Raw genomic sequence first — 19,035 nt, 5'->3', positions numbered from 1 at the left:
TGTTTAATGAATAACGCAGGTCAAGCTGTAACAAGGCCTCTGCAGATATAAGTGATTCCATTTATGCTGTCTTCAGTGGAGAAAGGTACAACAAGCGTTTCTTAATTAAGGGGTGCTTTCACATAACCTGCGGTATGGTGGGGAAGAAATAGTCTTATGTGCACTATTGTGCTTTCATTTCAGTGACTTCAATATATATGTTTTCATATTAATTTCAGATGCAACATAAAAGCAGGACTGGATAAGATATATACACAACATGGTATTAGTCTAGCTCTGTCTGTCTGTCTGTCTATCTATTTATCTTGTATTCCTCCCTGCTTGTCTATATACGCTGAAGCATTTCCGTATGCAGTATCACACCTACATTGTGTGACGCATGGTGGTAGCAATAAATTACACCTGTCAAATAGATAAACCTTCTCTGTCTTTAAGTATTACTCCATTACCAGGATTTCAAATGCAAAACGCAGGCAAGTCAAAGCATTGTTAAAACATTAACCTACGGTCTATAAATGGTTTTAAAACGACTCCACAATCACCAAGTTCCCCCCATAACAACCCAACCGCTGTCTACTATTCCCCATTTTACTGAAGTCATGCTATTATATTGAGCCTTTGAAACTTTTGGACCACTCACTCAAGTGTGTGTTATTTAATCTAATAAATAAACCGGCTGATTGCTCTAAAGTGGGCAATGATTTCCCAGACTGAAGTGCGTAAATTTACTGCCAAACTAATCCCGCTATCTTTGTCCCTGAGAGGAACAGCTTCACACTCATTTGGTAAAAACAGCAATAATTTTTAACACCTAGTATGAGCTATAAAGTCCTCTAATGGACAGTAACCTGTATTAAATGGGAGCATGTTGGATTTAGATTTTGATGATATGCATCGTGAGTATTGTAATTATAGATCTTGCACTTCTCCACAGACATTAATTGTCTAAAGCGTAATGATTTATAGTCATCCTGGAAATTATTATTAATTTTCTTGATGATTATACCTGTGGGCGGCAACAAGCCTGCTCTGAATAGAAACGGCTCTGAAAAACGGCTTCATAAGAAAAATGTCCCTTAGGAAACAACAACTAATTTTTACTTTAATCAACTTATACTTAAAAGAGTTTGATTAAGGGCACTTGTGTCCTTTGGGGGAATTCATGTTAAATATTATTTGCTTTGTTATTTATGAACATAATTACTTGTTTCTTCTAAAGTTTACGCTGGGAAATCAGCCATATTTGAAAAGTAATCTGCATTGTTCCTTTTTTTTTTTTTTTTTTTCCTCTCTCAGACAGTTTGTCATAAAACATGAACGCGCTTGTATGTCCTGTTTGATTAAATGGCTCATATGCACGGGCAATTTTAGCGCCCATCATTCCTTACCTCTGTGCTGTACATAACTCTTAACACGCCACCTTAGTTAGACTCATAAATCCATATGTTATTATAACACAGAGGCTTCTAAAATCAATTTCATTTTTTAATAAGATTTAATGAAATAAGAAAGCCATGTAGCGCTGCTGTTAAATCAGTAGTCATTCAGTAACTAATGCCAGGCCATGTCATTTGAGATATATATACATACATTTAATATATATATGTGTGTGTGTGTGTGTTACATTTTAAAGAAAGGACAAAATGATAGAAATGATCCAATCTAGACAGACAGACAGAGCAATCATTACATGACTACAATAGAATATATATCCATACATGTCCACCTGTTTTTTTTTAACACTCCAGTTCTCTAGAACGACACATACACAGCAAGTGTTTAAGCTTTAGTGAAACTTTGAGTCCAATCCCCTCTGCATCTCTCGTACCTGAATGATGTCACACACGTATACCGAGAAACCGAAGCAACGCAACGTAAATAGTCTTCCTTTTGTTTTGTTTCTATAACACTTTAATCTTGCAAGAGGATTGGTCCAAACAGAGGCATGCTGTGCTGATTCCCTCAGAATTGCTGAGCCCATCCATGTCATATTTTAATTCATTTTTCTTAATCCGTTTTTTGTGTTTCTATGCCTGCCTGCAGCTCTGAGTATCCCTTCTGTGCCTAATGTAATCACTTTTTGATGTGGATTTCAGAAAATAAATACATAAATTATAAATAAAAGAGCCCAATAGTAAAGATGTTTGCTTCACAGTAGAGATACTGATGTTCAAGTCAACTAGGAGTTTTTCAATCATTTATCATAATCGCTACTCTTCTCCTGATACGATCATGATAGTGTATTTATCCACTTAAACTAACAATCTTCAGTACAATACAGCACACAATAAATTGAATTTCTCTCTCCATCTGGACCACACAATTCCAACCGAGGCCCAGGACTGGTGACAGGTTGGTGCTACACTGTAGGAGGTGCTGACTTCTGGACGGGGTATTAAACCGAAGTGCTGAACGCTTGTGGTCATTAAAGTTCCCGTGGACTTATTGAATGGAGTTAAGTGTGGCAGCCATGGCTAAATTCCAAGTCAAGTCCTGTCGGTTTTGTAAGCTTAAATGTGTCCTTTAAGTGGAATAGCTAAGCCATTCCTTACTTTCTCTCCCTGTCTGCTTCTCAGTGCAAAATGACCACACACCACCACAGAGGGAGCTACAAAGCAGATTTCAAAGTGCGTTTTGTGGCGGTTGTAATTTGCTTTGGGTAACCGATCTTCCAAACAAAAAAAACATCTTCTGAAAGGCATTATCAAATCTAAATGAAAGGAAATGAGTCAGGGAAGAAAATGAGTGCTACACATGCCTGACTCATCATGCCGTCCATGGGGTTTAGTGGGTTTTCGAATGCCAGTAAAGGTAACGTTAAATGGAGGTAGCATCAAAATAGATGCCCCAAAACAGGACAAAAATTAAATGAATGGATAGGAAACGTCACCTATAATCCATGCTGTTGATTGATTGACTTTCTATAATACAGAACGCATGTTTTTATATTCTTGCATAATAGTAATTGGAGAGCGTCTCTGACCTACCATCTACAAGCTGTATGAAAACAGTTGATTTGTAATTGTCTTGGCTTACCACAGTCTTGTTTGATTGTGTTTGTTTTACATTAATCAATGCAATTGCTATCAGTCAGGTAAGCAAACTTTTGTCGTTAAAATATACCACACAAATTATAAATGGCAGGCATTTGTGTCGTTCAAAAAACCGACGGGCAATTTCAAATGGTTGTGTAGTTCCAGTTTCACCATTCAGTACAATCCCCCAGTCCTATTTCCTTTCCCTTACACAATTTACATATTCAACATCGCTTTTTTTTCTGAGCAAGTATTGAAATGTGCAGTGCAGCCACTTTCCTGAAACCAATAGCCTTGATCCCTTGATTCTTTGTAAATGTGGCATAGTTAGAGAAGATGTCTATTGATCAAATCTATTGATCTCGTTCTTCAGCTTAAAACAATAGTTTCTGTGTTATTGCTGTAGGAATGAAGAGACTGGAGTAAATCTTTAACTTGCACTGGCTACTCTGTGATTGATCACGAGTGATATTTCCGTCTCAGAAACAAAGGGCCTGCTTGCCATCATTATCTGAGCTGGGTAACTTATCCGATTGGAGAGGTTTGTTCGGTTGCAGAGCGCAATCTATTATTAATTTGAAAGGGGGTGTCCAGATGAGGTTTTATAAAAAGGCTTGGTGGTTTCACTGCAGCTTTAGCCTAAATTTGACATTTAGTGATGAACAGATTTGTTTGGAGTTGCGCAGCTGACCTCTGCTCGGTGTGTGAGTGGAGTAGCGGCACCAGGGGCTTCTTCTCCACTACGGAAAGGTGAGTCAGATTAATAAACCCAGTTCTGAAGCCAATGAAGACAGGTGGCAATAATCCCAATAAGCGACACATCTGAAGCCTCTTGCACAGAACCAATTTCTCCCACACTTCATTTTTCAAAACCTCATCAGCACGAGCGACTGCGGTGTTCGCAACCACGGGGCGCCGAGATCCGTTTGTGCCCGTCTGCCTTGTCAGCGCACCTTATCCCCAGCGCTGTGGCTCCGTCCCTCAAGCTTCTGAGTCATTTCCCTCCCAGACATCTTCGATCCCGGGGATTTGCAAAGCCGCAGCCAGCTGGAAGAGTGAGGAGCACGGGCATCCATGCTTTCCTGGCGCCCGGCCTGAGAACGGACAAACTTCTCTGCACCGGTACACAAAACTTCAGCATCCATCAGGCCAGTGCGAGCGCTAAGTACAGTCAACTGTCTGGGTCTGTGATGCAGCTCCCAAGCCACCCCATCCCCTGAGACCATTAATCCAGTGGGTCCCATGAGCCGAAGAGTTCACTGAGCGTGAAGATTAAAGCCCAGAAATGTTTTCCTTGCTCTCTGACTCAAGTGAGCAAAGCCCTTTTCTCCTTCTGGAAGGGAATAAAATAGATAAATGAAGGCAAAATGACTTTTTTGGGAGAAATTAATACATAAGTGAAATATTTGAGTGTGTGTGCGTATCTCCTCAGAAACTCCATAAGGCAGGACATGAAGTGCATTTAATAAAGGGGGAGATTCCCGCAGTCTGATGGGCCCCATCAATCACTTCTCTGCGTTGGAAGTGAAATTTGAGGGGGGTTAAGTTACATCAGAGTCAAGGCACTAGGCTTTTAATCTTTATAGGTTAATGTACTTGCTGGTTTGGTCTTTCAGAGCAACGTACTCACAGAACCCAGTCATCTAGAAACAAGTTGAAGACCACAAGAAATCATTCCATGTAAAACAGCGGTAAAGCTGTATTGGAAGGCAGAAAGAGAGGAGAACTTTCACCCCATGCAAGTGCTGTAAATGTAAAATGGTGATGACACAGGAAATGGAAAAAACAGATAATTAATTAATTTCATTATAATAAAGAATTCGATTATCTCCTCTAGTTAGTGAGCTTAAAAAAAACAACACATTCACATGCTCATCCAGACTGTATTGCATCTAACCTTCCAAACTGTTAAATCCCATAAAAGCTTTTACTGCAGGGACTTTATCCTGCCTTTTGTTTGGGGCTTCAAAAGTAAAGCACTCATTTGACATTTTAGTTGCTGTTTTTTTCTCATCAACATTTTCTTTAACAGCGTCCTAAAGTATTTCATTAACCGAATACACACTCCCAAAATGACCCCCCCTCCGCACCCAAAAACCCCAGCATGGTGCTTCGTGTTTTTTAGGGGTCCCCGCTGTAAATGCAATAAAGAACACAACAGATTCTTCGGAGACAGCTTTACAGAGTTACATCCATCCAATTCAATTATAAATTAAATTGACTAACGAACCATAGCTCATTATGGGAATCAATTACTCAGAACTGTCTTTTGACCAAAAACGTGGAAAATAAAAAATAATGGTCATACTTCAATATTCCAGATTGTCAGGAGGTGGAAATTGAATTTTCCCCCCTTTTCTGGCTCATATCCCTCAAACCCCCCACCACCAACCCCGAAGCCCCCCCTTCATAAAGGAGGCACATTATTCATGGTTGCTGTTTTATGGTTTGTGTGGGTTTTTAATTTTTACTGCACCGTGATTATCTGCAGCTTCCTATTCACATACATGGTGGCTGTCGTGCTGAGTCTCTGGGGCGAGAGCCTCTGGTGTTTCATCAGACAACAGGCCGGCCCCAGAGCACTGTCAGCACACAGCAAGCTTTCTGATCAACTTATGCAAATGCGTTGTTATAAGATGCATCTTCCTTTGGCTGCCATGCAATTACAGCAATATTTATGCAAAAAAAAAAAGCTACAAGGGAGTGGTGGCAAAATCTTAATTTCATTTTCTTGCTGCAATTCAGGCCAAACTCTTCAGGCTTTTTTCTCCCCCCCTTTCAACAGAAGCATCATTACAGTAAGAGGAAAAAAATACAAAAAAGATCTCCCAACTGCTTGTACTTGAAGATTTGATAAGTCATTATGAAGCCCCCCTGTGGAAATATGATTATATGGATTTCTCCTGTTTTGTGACGTTTTCAGGGCTCTCAGCCTGGCTCTCACATTCACTTTGACCACTATGGATAGATGTCGTTGGGAATCCTTTGGGTAGGATTGTCAGTTCATCCCAAACAGCATGGCTGCAAATAAGAAAAACAAATGCACAATGTCAAAGGGAGTTTTAATCGTGTGTGTATATCTATTTTACATACTTAAATACAAAACATACCATCCCAATCTATGTTAAATTGTTTATTAATAACTGAGTCATCTTTAATATAGATTATGTGCATAAAAATACAGCAAACCTAGATTATATATTTCAATCCACCAAAACCTTAGTTGTTTCCCCAGTTTCAGGACTTTGTACCAGTAATGTGTAAAGCATTTCCGTGTTTGATGATTTAGGTGCAGTTTCACTCCACATTTATACTTGTATTTTAACCTTGTTGTCAGAAGTTGTGATGACTCGAGTCTTTTTTCAAGTTAACACACCAGAGACAATCCCATTTGTGCTGGAAAGGAAATCTGCAAAATATAAACACAGTATAAGCAATAAACAGCTGTAGAGAACGTATTTGGGTTAACTGAATGCTCATTAATAATGATTGTATGAAGATAAATGGTGCCCTACATTTTGCATCTTGGACTTTAAATAATCCCAATAGGCCTTTTCCCAGTTTATTGATTGATTGGAATGGTCCCTAAAGGTCATATTCATAAAACATTAGCGCATCATTAGCACACTGCTGTCCGTGGCTGTTAAACATATTTTTAATGCTTCCAAGTTTGCAACCCTGTTCCCATGTTGAGTTAGTACTTAATACGAGTCATTGATAAAGCTGGGGCAATATATAAATGCAATAGATCAATATATAATGTGCTGACCTCTGACAGACATACAGTACGACAAAGCAGTAAGAAAAGGTAGTCAAATGAATATCAGTGTAATACTGATCAGATTATGTTTCATCAAATGTAAAACAGTCAACACAATTAAATGGTTTACTTTAATCAACAACAAAGGGAAAGTAGTCAATGACACAAACCACTAATTATATACATACAGAATATAATCTGTATGCAATTACATGGTACTAATAAAAATTTTCAGTTTGATCTGCAATCAAGCCCGTTTGTACCTCTGTACCTTTAATTAGAAATGCAAGGTTAACGAGCAAAATCAAGAGGGCACAGTCAAGATAACACTGTAACTGAACACAGTAAGACTTGTGGAGAATATACATACATTTTATATCTATATATATATATATATATATATATATATATATAAATAAACAGCCTAGATATGCAAAGGTATCAAATGTCTATGAGCCTTGGCAACCATTCTGCTTTTTTAATTACATCCAATTAGAATAATTAATTTGCCTTCCTTCAGAAGTATATTGAAGGTATCACATTTAAAGAGTGGACAAGCAGTCAATTAATTGCTTGTGTCCAACTAAAGGCCTAGCAGGAGATATTGTCATGACAACGTGGGGTAGGCCTCTATCCACCTGTTGGGAGATAGGGAGAGCATTAGGCGCTTGGTTCCCTCGGTAGGCCTCCCTTTGGCCTGTGGGGAATTTTGACTAATTAGAATTAGTTGTCCTTCTGTAGCCCGGCTCCTGACATAAATTGCATTCTGTAGCTTTTTGTTCCACTTCAGTTCACAGACAAAACAGCCTGGGCCATGTTTGAAATGAAGGAAGGCAATATAAAGACGTTTTCCAAATGCTTAATAGTATTTAATTTCAAGCACTCTATTGCGTTTGTTCGACTTGTTTGCTTGCTACAAATACAGAAATATGCTTAAGTTTTTCAATAATTGAAATAACTAGGACAGAACTGCAGCAATGGAAACTAATACTATGAGGGAAAAAAAAGGATATATTAAAATCAAAGCCCATACAGGTTTTATATTATAGAGGATATTACAGACAATATTGAATCAGTAATTTAAGAACACCGTAAAATTATTTTGTAAAAAAAATGTATTTAAATGTAATTTTGATGTAGTACACTTTGCAGATGTGAGAGAGACGGGTAAAGTATGAGATGTCAGGGGAGGAAGAAGTCCGAACCCCCCCACCCCACACAAACATAAAATAAAAAAGGGAAAACGTACAACGTTATGTAAGTTACTTCAGAATACATTTGAAAAGAAATGCGTTTGTGAGCTTTAGTCACACAAGGATAGTGGTTCGGGTATTACAGATATTGTATTAACCTAAGACCTGTTCATCTATGACCATGATGAAAATCATGACAGGATACAACTGGCTGCCTGGGCTACGAGATAACCAATTTGCACAATGGCCCAGTTAATGTGGTCCGTCAGACGACTGCAACACAGACGAACGTATGTACAGGCTGAGTGGCTGAGCGAATTGATTAACTGAAGAACCTCACTCTTGTTAGAGCCGGGGTATTCAGCCGATCTGAATGATTAAGCTACATTAAGTTAGACGATTTTGAAAACTTACAGGAATGGATGGAGGCTGTCCCACCCTGAGACTTTCTATATCTTTCTAGTAAAAAGACCAACATTGTATTGTCAGTTATTTTCTTTATTTCTCTTTTTAATACATGGATGTTTTCTCTCTTTTCTAAAGTCCTAATATGAAGGCACTCACTGGGTGTAAGATAGTTTGGATTTTTGGACCGCCAGTTCTGTTTTGAGAAGAGCAGATTTTCCATCTCGTTTTGGGTTTTCAGTTTTTACCTTTTTTGTGTCCTTGTCAATCTTTTGATAAAACATATTAGATAAATATTAAATAAATTCACTGGGAAAAGAAACAGAGGTTGGTGTGTCTGTCACTTAAGAGGAAGGACAGGGTGTGTAATGTGATTGTAATGTACCCATGTAAAGAATACTGACAGGAGAGCAGTACTGTACCTCCATCAAATTGTACTGAAGCTTTGTAAATGAAAGGAATAGGCTTTAAAGGCCTTGTCAACTCTCAGAAAAGCTCGCTGTATCAACTAGAAGGGTGACTGAGTTCATACTCCAGTCGGATACAATTCTGGCTGAGGTAATCTTCAGGAGTGGGTTTGGTATTGAGAAACTGAAATTGAATTAACTCTTCAATCTATTTATTTAAGAATTCAGTACAGTACAGTCTACAATGTTGTAGAAAATGGAAAGTGGTATTTATTACAGAAATATAATACATGGGTAATCAGTAACAGTGATAAACAGCAACCAAACCTTTCATTCAGACTCCAAAGTGCTGGTGGCAGAGTTTTGAACCAACACCGTACTCCAGTTGCCCATCGATGCACACAGAACTGACCTCGCCCCCAGCAGAATGTGTCTTGTCAAAAAGTACATGTATTTAGTTGTTTTTTTACTCTTGAGTATTTTGCAGACAAATGTATATAATTTGATGTATAATGTGAAATTCACAAACGCAAATGATGTGCAGAATATGATTTTGGGGTTCTGTCTATATATATATATATATATGATTCTCTTGAACTGAAAGCCGTTTAGAGAGTGGTTCACATTTTGGTCAATAGTACAGATGAATACAAGTAATGTTTCACTTTTTAAAAAGTCTTTCACTATGAAAAACATTCATAGCCATTCAGATCCTATAGCCGGCCCTGATGCCTGTCTTACAATTCTCTTAATACCTTGCTTTCTGATGGGTTCTTCAGCTGATGAAATCGGCTATTATATGATTGTTTCTACTAAACAATTTTAGTCCTTTTCAATTTGCCTGATGTAAATACCAGACTACCTTCTCTCTTTCTATTTCTTTATAATAAAAAGAGAAAGAAAAATAAAAGAGAGATCTTTCTTAGGTCACAATGGTTTGTCTCAATTATATTGCTTTTCTGTCCAGTCCTTTAGGATAATCTAATTCTCCTTGTGGATACAGTAACCCTTTTGTACTGCTTTTAACCTCTAAAGAGTTGCCTTGGCCCTACAGCCTACTGTTTAAGGTATAATGCAATCATAAAATGATTGAATGCTTAAAGGCATATTATTGGTTAGAAAAACCTGCTCACCGTGGTGAAGTAATGCATACTTTCCAGATTCTTGCCATTAAAACTTTTAACAGGTGCAATAGATTACTTTTAATTATTTAAGAACTTTCACATATGAACTCTATTTCACTTAGAAATCTCCCATCTTACAGTATTTATTCTCATTTTTACCTTTCTTTGAATAAAAAAATAACACCGAAAACGTTATTGTGCTGGAACACATTAGCTCTTAAAAGCATTTACCTTGGGAGTTCTGTTCATTATTGTGGGAAATGGGTTTAAATATGTTGCTGTTAACAAAGACATCTCCCTGCAATTTGTCACCATTCAGGTACACAACAATGCAATCATTTGTTTCCTGGTGTCTTTAAAACATTCTTAATCGTTACACTTTTTTTTTTTTTTTTTAAGAATGTATAATAAAGAACAAAAACACATGCGTGAAGAACGTATTTCCAAGTTGGCTGGAATCTTAATGACTACGAAAAGAAGCACAATAGGGAATAGTAAGAGTGAAAGCCAAGGCAGGTCAAAAACAACAAGACAGTGGACTCAGGTGTCTCCAGGTATAAGGTTGTTCCTGCTATCCATTGTTGACCTTGCTCTGCTAATATTTTTCAGCTTCTTTGCTCAAGAGAGTATTTATTTGTACTGCTCTGGAAGTAAAGAAAGAACTTCAGAGGAACCTGGCACACACAAGAATTGTATTCTGTTTTCTTAGGTACTTACCGAAATACTGTAAGCTTCTTACAGAAATGCACACAACAGTTCCTTCTTGACACGACAACAACAATTATAATAATAAATAGTATTTCTTATATTGTAAGACAACTCTGCACTGCGTGACAGCTGTGTTTTAATTACATTTCCAGATTATAATAGCCTCAACACAGAATACAAATATTGTGCAGCTAGAAAACCAACTAAAAGCATCTAAATTGATAAAGGTTTTTGTTCTCATGCCACTATAAAAGGTTAGTGAAATACTGCCATACTGTTTTCTGTTGGCTTCACAATAAATAGGTAGGCAACCTCATACAGAATTCTCTTCCACCAGTGCTAATGTAGCTTTCATATATTCTCTCTCTCTCTCAATATATATATATATATATATATAAGTTCTTGTTGTTCTGGTTGTTGCTTAGCATATATATTCCTCCTCCTCACTGGGCCAGCTGTCCCATTTGCCTTACATAATAAACTTCTTCCCACATTTCCTTCATTTGGCCGGGAGCTTCACACAATATATATTCCTGAGGTCCTTCTCTGTACTGAGTCTTAATGAACTTCTTCATACGCACCCTGCTGGGAGCAGTAACACTATCCAGTAAACTGTTTTTCATTTTGCTTGCACTTCTCTTTAAGAATACAGGCTATGAGGCTTAAAACTATCTGGTTTGACCTGGTGTACTGACGCTTCAGGTCATTGAGTGATTTTAACTTTGACCTCTTGTAAAAGAGCCTGGCTTCTACAGAAAGAAAAGGAGAGGGACATTTTCCCTGTGCTGGACATCCACGTTTCAATCTGAGAGGATAGCAGTCTAGAGCATCTGCCATTTATCAGGTTCTTCTTAAAGCTACCTGTCTGAAACACGTTTAATTTCTGTTTACATTTATATCTTTGTTTTGAGTGAATTATGATATTGGCTTTTAGAACTAATTTGGAATTTGCATGGCAGTTATCTCCACTTCAACATCAAATAGAGGAAAAACTAAGATCGTAATGCATGTGCCTAGAAGGGATCCGAGTGTTGGTGTCATGGATGTTAAGTTGGCCTATCTGGTCCACATAGCTTGCTACACCCTGACCTGTGACCTGCTCTCTGCTGGGGGCAGCACAGATTGAGGGTGATAGGGCTTTAGTGGATAAACAATTGGAAACTGTAAATACAAAGGATTAGTAGTCTTAATGGACTGTGATACCAACATGTGCCTTTGAAACCCCACATTGAAGAATCTGTGTAAACACCACCTGGTGCGCTCAAAACACTAGTTCCTTTTGAAACCTGCGAGTCCTACCTCCATCAGATGCCTCAGACACTGAGTGATAGTCCTGTTTTCCTAGCTGTTCAAGTAATATTGCAGTCAAGCTGGTGATGATTGTGTTGTTAGGTAGTCCCACTCTGCTGTAGTCATTTGTGGGCTCTGCAGAATGGGTTTTCTTCCGTTTTGGGATGTACAATTACACTAGTAAACAATATCCCTTTGAGTTGCAGTGGTAAGAGCTCCTGTTAACAGTGAAGTCGGGAGAAACCTGGGAAATGACTTTGAGATTATTGTGTTTGGACAGGTTGTAACCATGTGGCAGTTTGGGCTAAGGGATAAGGGATATACGATACTGCAGAAAAACAAGGTGGCAGGGCTGCTGGGGAGACTGGGCCAGATGAAAGGCATTTAGGGTGGATAAAAAATAGAATTTCCGAGCAACACATGTGGTTGAATATTGTTATTGTGCCTCTCTCTCTTTCTTTTTCATTCACCTTTTTGAGAAATACTGTTGACTGGGGACATGTTACTTTCCTTTAGGCTCGCTTAGCATTCATTTCTGTTTTTGGAAGCCAGCAGAGAGCGACATAGATAGGTTCAAACTTCGAGACACCGATCAGCGCAGGAGCGAAGTGCAATCGCTGTCCTACAGTTACCCTAAGTTAGCTGAACATTTGAAATGGCGTAAAAACCACACAGAGCCGAGTATGTAAGACATAAAGAGCTTAAATCATTATTGGCAGCCCTGCATTCAAATAAATGTTCTATGTGAGCTGGCAATGCTTTCCCCATAAATTAATTAGAACTACTCATGAAATAAAAAGAGGCGAAAGTTCAGAATCTGGTTGGGATGAAACGTTTAATTCGTCAGTTCCCACTGACATCGCCCTTACTTGCGGCGGAGCAAGCACAGACAGAAATGGCTAAGTAATGAAGATGGATGCATCCTGTTATCAGGCACCCATTTACTGGGGCTTGATGTAACCTTAAACATTGCAGATAGCTCAATGGCACTTGCCACAAAGAATCTAATTAATGAATAGCAGCCTGAAAGAAAATGAGCAGTGTGCATTTGTAGATGAATTCTGGACACCAATTAAATGCTGTTCAAATATCACACAGAAACTGTTTAGTTTCTCCCTGATGGAGCACACAGCAGTGGTGCTTTGAGAGTTTTCACAGGAGGTTTTCTTTGCTTTTTTTCCCCTCCTGTGCTGTGTTGTTCTGAGCCCAGGTGCAAAGCAGTGTGTGTACCAATGTCTTAGGGAGCCAGAGGGAGGGACTGCTTGTTTCGGGCTTTACTTTCTGCCGAAACGTGGCTGTTAAATATGGTCTGAATGACAGCTGTCTGTCGGCACCGATTATTATTGTTATTCATGCTCAAATAAGTGGAAAAATGGGCGTCAAATCTCTGTGAGATGCTTAGCTTGAACAGAGGAGAGAAAAAAAACGTGATTAGGATTAGGCGTGTGATTAGAACGTGGGGTAAATTTAAACAGATCCCTTCATAATACACACGAGAAGTCCTTTTATAGTCTGGGAAAAAAACAACATGGAGGAAAATAGATATGAATAGATTTTTGGTTAGTCCTCTGTTATTAAATCTGACTGCACGGTTGGTTTCTTAAGAAAACAAAGCCGAGCATATTTGTGACAGACTCGGAGAGGAGACAAGGACCACATATCTTGTTCTCCGAACATATTTAACAGGATCAAAGAAAAGAGCTAATCTGAACAATTAAGCTGGAGACTGTCTGTTACAAAGGGGCATTGATGTAAACAGGGCAGATAAACAGACAATAGGAAAGCTGTAAAAATAAAAATAAAGGAGTGAGGGATCTGCTATCTGGATCACTGTATGCAAAACTTGGAAAAGGGGCAAAGCCCAGCCACAACAGCTTTGCTTTGTTCAGCAGGTAAAGAGTTTTTGCCAAAACTGATTAAGGCCGCCGAGGTCCCTGATGTCTGGGAGGGGAGGGGAAGTTGCAGCAGGTGTGAAGGAACAGTCCCTGCCCTGATAGCAATTTACTGAAACGACACAGGCAATTATTTATTTATGAAGGGTGCGTCCAGACAGAGGCAGGGCTCTTCATATGCGTTGTGGTTGAATTGGAGAATTCAGGTCATTTCTCCTAAAATGAATTACTCACACTACAGAAAGATAGAGTAGGCCTAGGCCGCACTACAGCTTTCAGCCTGTGTGGTTCTGTTTCAACAGAAATGGCTGTTGTGAACTAACTAGAAGTCTGTAAGCAATTTAAATACTTTATTTGTTGTTGTTTTCTCCAGGACGTAAATGGCAATTTGTCTCAATGAATTAAAAACTTTCAAGAGATTTTGAGGTGCTGCTACTGCCGTTGCTGTTGTGGTGTTTTGATTTGGTTGATTTTTATTTGTTTAGCATACTTGAAATCAGAGTTTAATAACTAATCACAGATTTGGTCAGTTTGTTACCACACAGGTTGCCCCAAGTTGCCACACAGACAAACACCATTTAATTTTAGAAACATAAAACGTATAGCTTGCCTGTTAACGATGAACTATGATTTTCCACAAAACAGCTCTTGCCAACAGCTATGAGCAACCAACCAGTACAAAGTGTGTCTCTACAGATGCTGGGTAACTGGGTAGCAGGGATTCATAAATCTGTCCAATTCTCTGTTTTTAGCCCCTGCCAAGGCTACCTTATACCACGAGCAAGTGAATAATGCAAGTTTACTTTACTCCTAAATGTAACCCACTGCTCTTCAACACCCCAATGCAAACTGCTATACACTGCGGATGTCAGAGAGGTTGTTGTTATCAGAGATTAGATCTATAAACACACCCAGGTTGTAAATTTAATTTGCATTTGATAAATTCCCTTCAGAAAAACATATGCTAAGGCAACACAGCTTTTTTCATGAAGGAGCTGTACATTCTGCACAAAATATCTGAGCAGTGTTAGGAGAAAATATTTTGAAGTGTTTATTTTAACTTTACTGCTGTGAGTCAATATGGCCAGAATTATGACAAGGCCACCCGTACAGTGTAGTTTAGCATTATAAATTAAGCTAAAAAGAATACTATGCAATACTAAACACTGATTATCTCAGTTAATATGTGTTAAATAGTGTGATGTTTATTTTTCCTGCTCATTGTATAATTCATCATTTTACAATATTCATATTCATAAACCTCCTGGGATGTATTGTTTCCAGGCATGCACTGTGCTTTCTCCTTCTTGTGGAAATGTAAATAGATTTTCAACATTGTCCAGGTGTTTCGAAATAAGGGCCTCCAAAAATAATAAACTCGTATTCAAATTCGATCAGAGCCGTGCAGATAATATGAGTAAAACTGCTCTGGGCCGTTGGAAAATGTTATGTCTTTCCATTTTCGACTTTTAATTTGATTTGATCCAAATAAAAGACTCCCCATTTCTCCTTTATTTGTAACATGGAGCAGAGAACGCACAGTGGAGATTACATGGTATGGTTACTGCACAGAAAGCTCATAAAGCTACAGAGACAAATACAGATTCCATCCCACTCATCCTAGGAACAGAAAGCACTTTCATCAACACAGATTGGGTCATTTTCAAAAAAGGACAAGATCGGAATTTGATCTAGTGCCAGGTGAGACAGTCAGGAAGTAACAACTGGGAGGCAGACTGAAAGCACAGAGGCTGTGTGTTATATAAAAGTCATGATAGCCCCTTTTGTCATTACCTGAAACAATGGCCATGTTTAAAACCCTAAAAGCATAAGAATGCCTTTGCCACTGCTGTCCTTCTTTAAACCCTCCCTGGGGCCTAGTCTCTTCTAGTTTCCTAGTCTTCTCTGACAACTGTGGTGTGACATGCTTTCCACAGGGAAGACGCACACATTTCCTGGATGCTCAAGGGCATGTAAACATGGCCAGTGATTTTGTAACGAGTTTTATCCACAAGTAAACCAGATATTGTGTCTAAAAACAGTCATTTATAAAAAGAAAAAAAAGGAAAATGGCTAAAGTGATATTATCTGTGCTTCTCTTGACAGTACCACCTGCAGAAAGGCTCGGCATGGAAGTTCATCGCCTGCCAGTGGCAGACATGGCTGGTGGGCACTGCCACTTTGGCCCTGCTGGCTCTGGTGCCCTTTGTGGTGTTCAGAATGATGACGGCCTTCCGGAACCCCCCTCCTCATTCTCTGTTTAAGGCGGCAGCAATCTGTTTTGGGCTTCTCACAGAGATACTCCTAATTAAGTGAGTATTGTCAGGTGCCTTGTAGTCAATTAACTCTTTTACTGCTAAACACCTGGAAGGCCCCCTGGGGACGCTCCCAACCTGTTGGTGAGGGGAGACTAGAGAAATTAATTTTAAGAGTTGTAACTCCGGTGTTACTAGGGGCTTGCACGTCTGCACTTGTCTAATTGCAGGGAGTTCATTAAGCATCTGACCCCCACTCTGAGTCTGGGGAAAGAGATGGGCTCATTTTCAAGCACTTGTCTTCTACACCGTGTAACTGTGATGGTCAATTGTTAAAAAGACGTGTGTGTGTGTTATCTATCCCCTACTCCCTCGCCACAGAAAACACCCTCAACCCTTCTGCAGTTAATGAAGGAAAAACAAATTGATGATGAGAGATAATAACAATATGAGAAAAGCTGAGCTTTGACACTCAATAGCACCAGATGGCTGTACAATTTGTGTGACTATCTGTTTATATAAGACTGTACAGTCTTGAATCTTCACGGGTGCTTGATTAAGTTGAATAAGATTGTTTTTTAATCATGTGTTCTTTTTTGTGTGTGGGGGGAGTGTATTTACACACATGCACACCCACACATCCACACACATTTCAACTTTCAGTTTGATATTTAGTAAATTTGGGATGGGATAATAGAACCACTGTAGGCAATATTACTTTCATTTATTCGGAGAAGTGAATCCTAGTTTGAATCAATTACAATTTGAGCCCGGCCTGCTTCAGCAATGTTTGTGTTGATCAAGGGCCCCCATTAAAGTGGTGACAGTGTGAACTGTGATGTGATTTCAGCATGTCTTTTAAAACCTCTTTGCTTATTAAGGTTTCAGTAGCAATCAGCGCACTACTTGAGGATAAGTGCATATGAAGTGTATTATGTTTTATTTAAAATATTTTGCAGCTCAAGCCTGTTCACGCCATTAATCCCCCCCCCTTTTTCTTTTTCTTTTTTTTTCTTTTCCTTTTTACAGCTTGCAGGGTCTATTTTGGATACTTTTATTGTGCGTTTTGTCCAGTCTAAGGTTCTGATACATTGCACAAGGAGATGTGGTAAATGTGTTATATAAAATGACTCTTTTTGATTGAAAGAGGTGTGCACAGTATTGGCATAATCAATCATGGGTAAAATTAAATGCTCTATTGATTTTTTTTTTTTTTTTTTTTTTTTTTTCCCCCACTGAAGTAATTTAATGTCTGTCACTTTCAAGCATACCTAATTTTTATTTATATTTTAAATTGATAATATAAGGTAATTAAATTGATGTTAACTTAAGAGAAATACTGAAGCACTTATGCTCAATGGAAAAAAATATATATATATGAGGAGAAAAAAAAACATCTTTCAGCAGCTTTTCAATCAGTTTTCTTTTCATTTTTCCCCAGTGGAAATTGAAATGTACAATTTAGAAACCGCATTGAGAAATACGGTGGCTGCTTTTCTTTTTCATATTGTCTATCAGATGTATCTACTATTAATCTGTTGGTAAATGTGATGGTAATTAGTTGATCCTTGTGTTCATTAGAAATATTATTTAAAGCTGGGAGCTCAGGTTCTTTATGTGAATGATATTGCCTATAAGCTTTCAGTATTTAGTTTCAAAAATCTAACTTTCAAAGTACTTTCTGTTTTCATACAAAATCTGAAGGTGATTTACAAGTGTTGAGCTCTGATAAACTACTTTCACCACATGTTGGTAAATTGGTTGTGAACTCCTGGCAGAAGATATACTTTGGTCATGTTTTACCATTAATCTGTTGAATCTGTATTGCCTTTAATAAGCTGACAATTTAAAAACTAAAAATTATTATTATTTATTTATTATCAGACTCCCTTGTCCAGGGCGACTTTCAAAATATAAGCGCAATACAAAGTGCAATAATACAGTGCAGTTCAAGGCATAATACATTTTACAAATTCACAATTCACACAAGTGTATACGAGATATACACTAAACAATATATAAGGTCTTACATCCTAGAATGAAAAAGCTGATAAGTGCAGACAAGATGTTAAGGCAAAATTAAGAGCTGAGGGAAAGGGAACATAGGGGAAATCAAAATAAAATAAAATAAAATACAAATGCAAGTAATGCAAAAGCAAGAGTATGACAAAATGTTGTATAATTGCAATCTAACAGGAGAATAAATGACTAAATTACAAGTAGAGTCTGAAAAGATGCATCTTGAGTAATCACTGGAAGGAGGTCAGGGACTCTGCTGTCTTGAATTCAGTGGGAAAGTCATTCCACCGCTCTGGTAGGAAGGAGAGTGGAGAGGAGGCAGAGTTAGTCTTCTGGCACTGGAAGACCGCTGTGGTCTGGAGGGGATGTATGGGGAGACGAGTGACTGAAGGTAGCTTGGTGCAGTGTGGTCGAGACAGCGGTAGGTGAGGGTCATTGTCTTGAACTGAATGCGTGCCGCTATCGGGAGCCAGTGGAGGGAGCGGAGCAGTGGAGTAGCGTGTGTGAATCGGGGCAGAGAGAATACCAGACGAGCCGCAGAGTTCTGGATAAACTGGAGCGGCGGGTAGTAGTTGCAGGCAGGCCGGCCAGGAGGGAGTTGCAGTAGTCCAGGCAGGAGAGGACCATTGACTGGATGAGTAGCTGAGTTGAGTAAATGGGGAGGAAAGGGTGGATTCGGCGTATGTTGCTCAGGAAGAATCTGTAGGTGTGTGTCAGCGTGGTGATGTGCTGGGTGTAGGAGAGCGCAGGATCGAGGATGACTCCTAGGTTCTTAGCGGAAGAAGAGGGAGAGAGTGTCGTAGATTCCAAAGGGACTGAGATGGAGAGGTCAGCAGAAGATGAGGAAGAGTGGGGGTTAAGAGGAGATCAGATTTGGAGAAGTTGAGCTTGAGGTGGTGTGAGTGCATCCAGGCAGAGAGAGCAGACAAACAGGAAGAGATGCAAGA

General features: G+C 38.9%; 1 protein-coding gene across 1 annotated transcript in view; it reads left to right on the top strand.

The window, feature by feature from the left end:
- Positions 1-19,035, top strand: part of LOC136714540 (uncharacterized) — a 105,895-nt gene that overhangs the window by 67,542 nt on the left and 19,318 nt on the right. The window contains exon 4 of the mRNA XM_066692082.1: positions 15,921-16,126. Within this exon, the coding sequence (XP_066548179.1) occupies positions 15,921-16,126 (206 nt within the window). The remainder of the gene's footprint in view (positions 1-15,920; positions 16,127-19,035) is intronic.

The sequence above is a fragment of the Amia ocellicauda genome, chromosome 19, assembly GCF_036373705.1.
Source record: "Amia ocellicauda isolate fAmiCal2 chromosome 19, fAmiCal2.hap1, whole genome shotgun sequence".
Lineage (NCBI taxonomy): Eukaryota > Metazoa > Chordata > Actinopteri > Amiiformes > Amiidae > Amia > Amia ocellicauda.
Note: the sequence above shows the minus strand (reverse complement) of the source record. Positions and strands in the feature narration are given on the sequence as shown.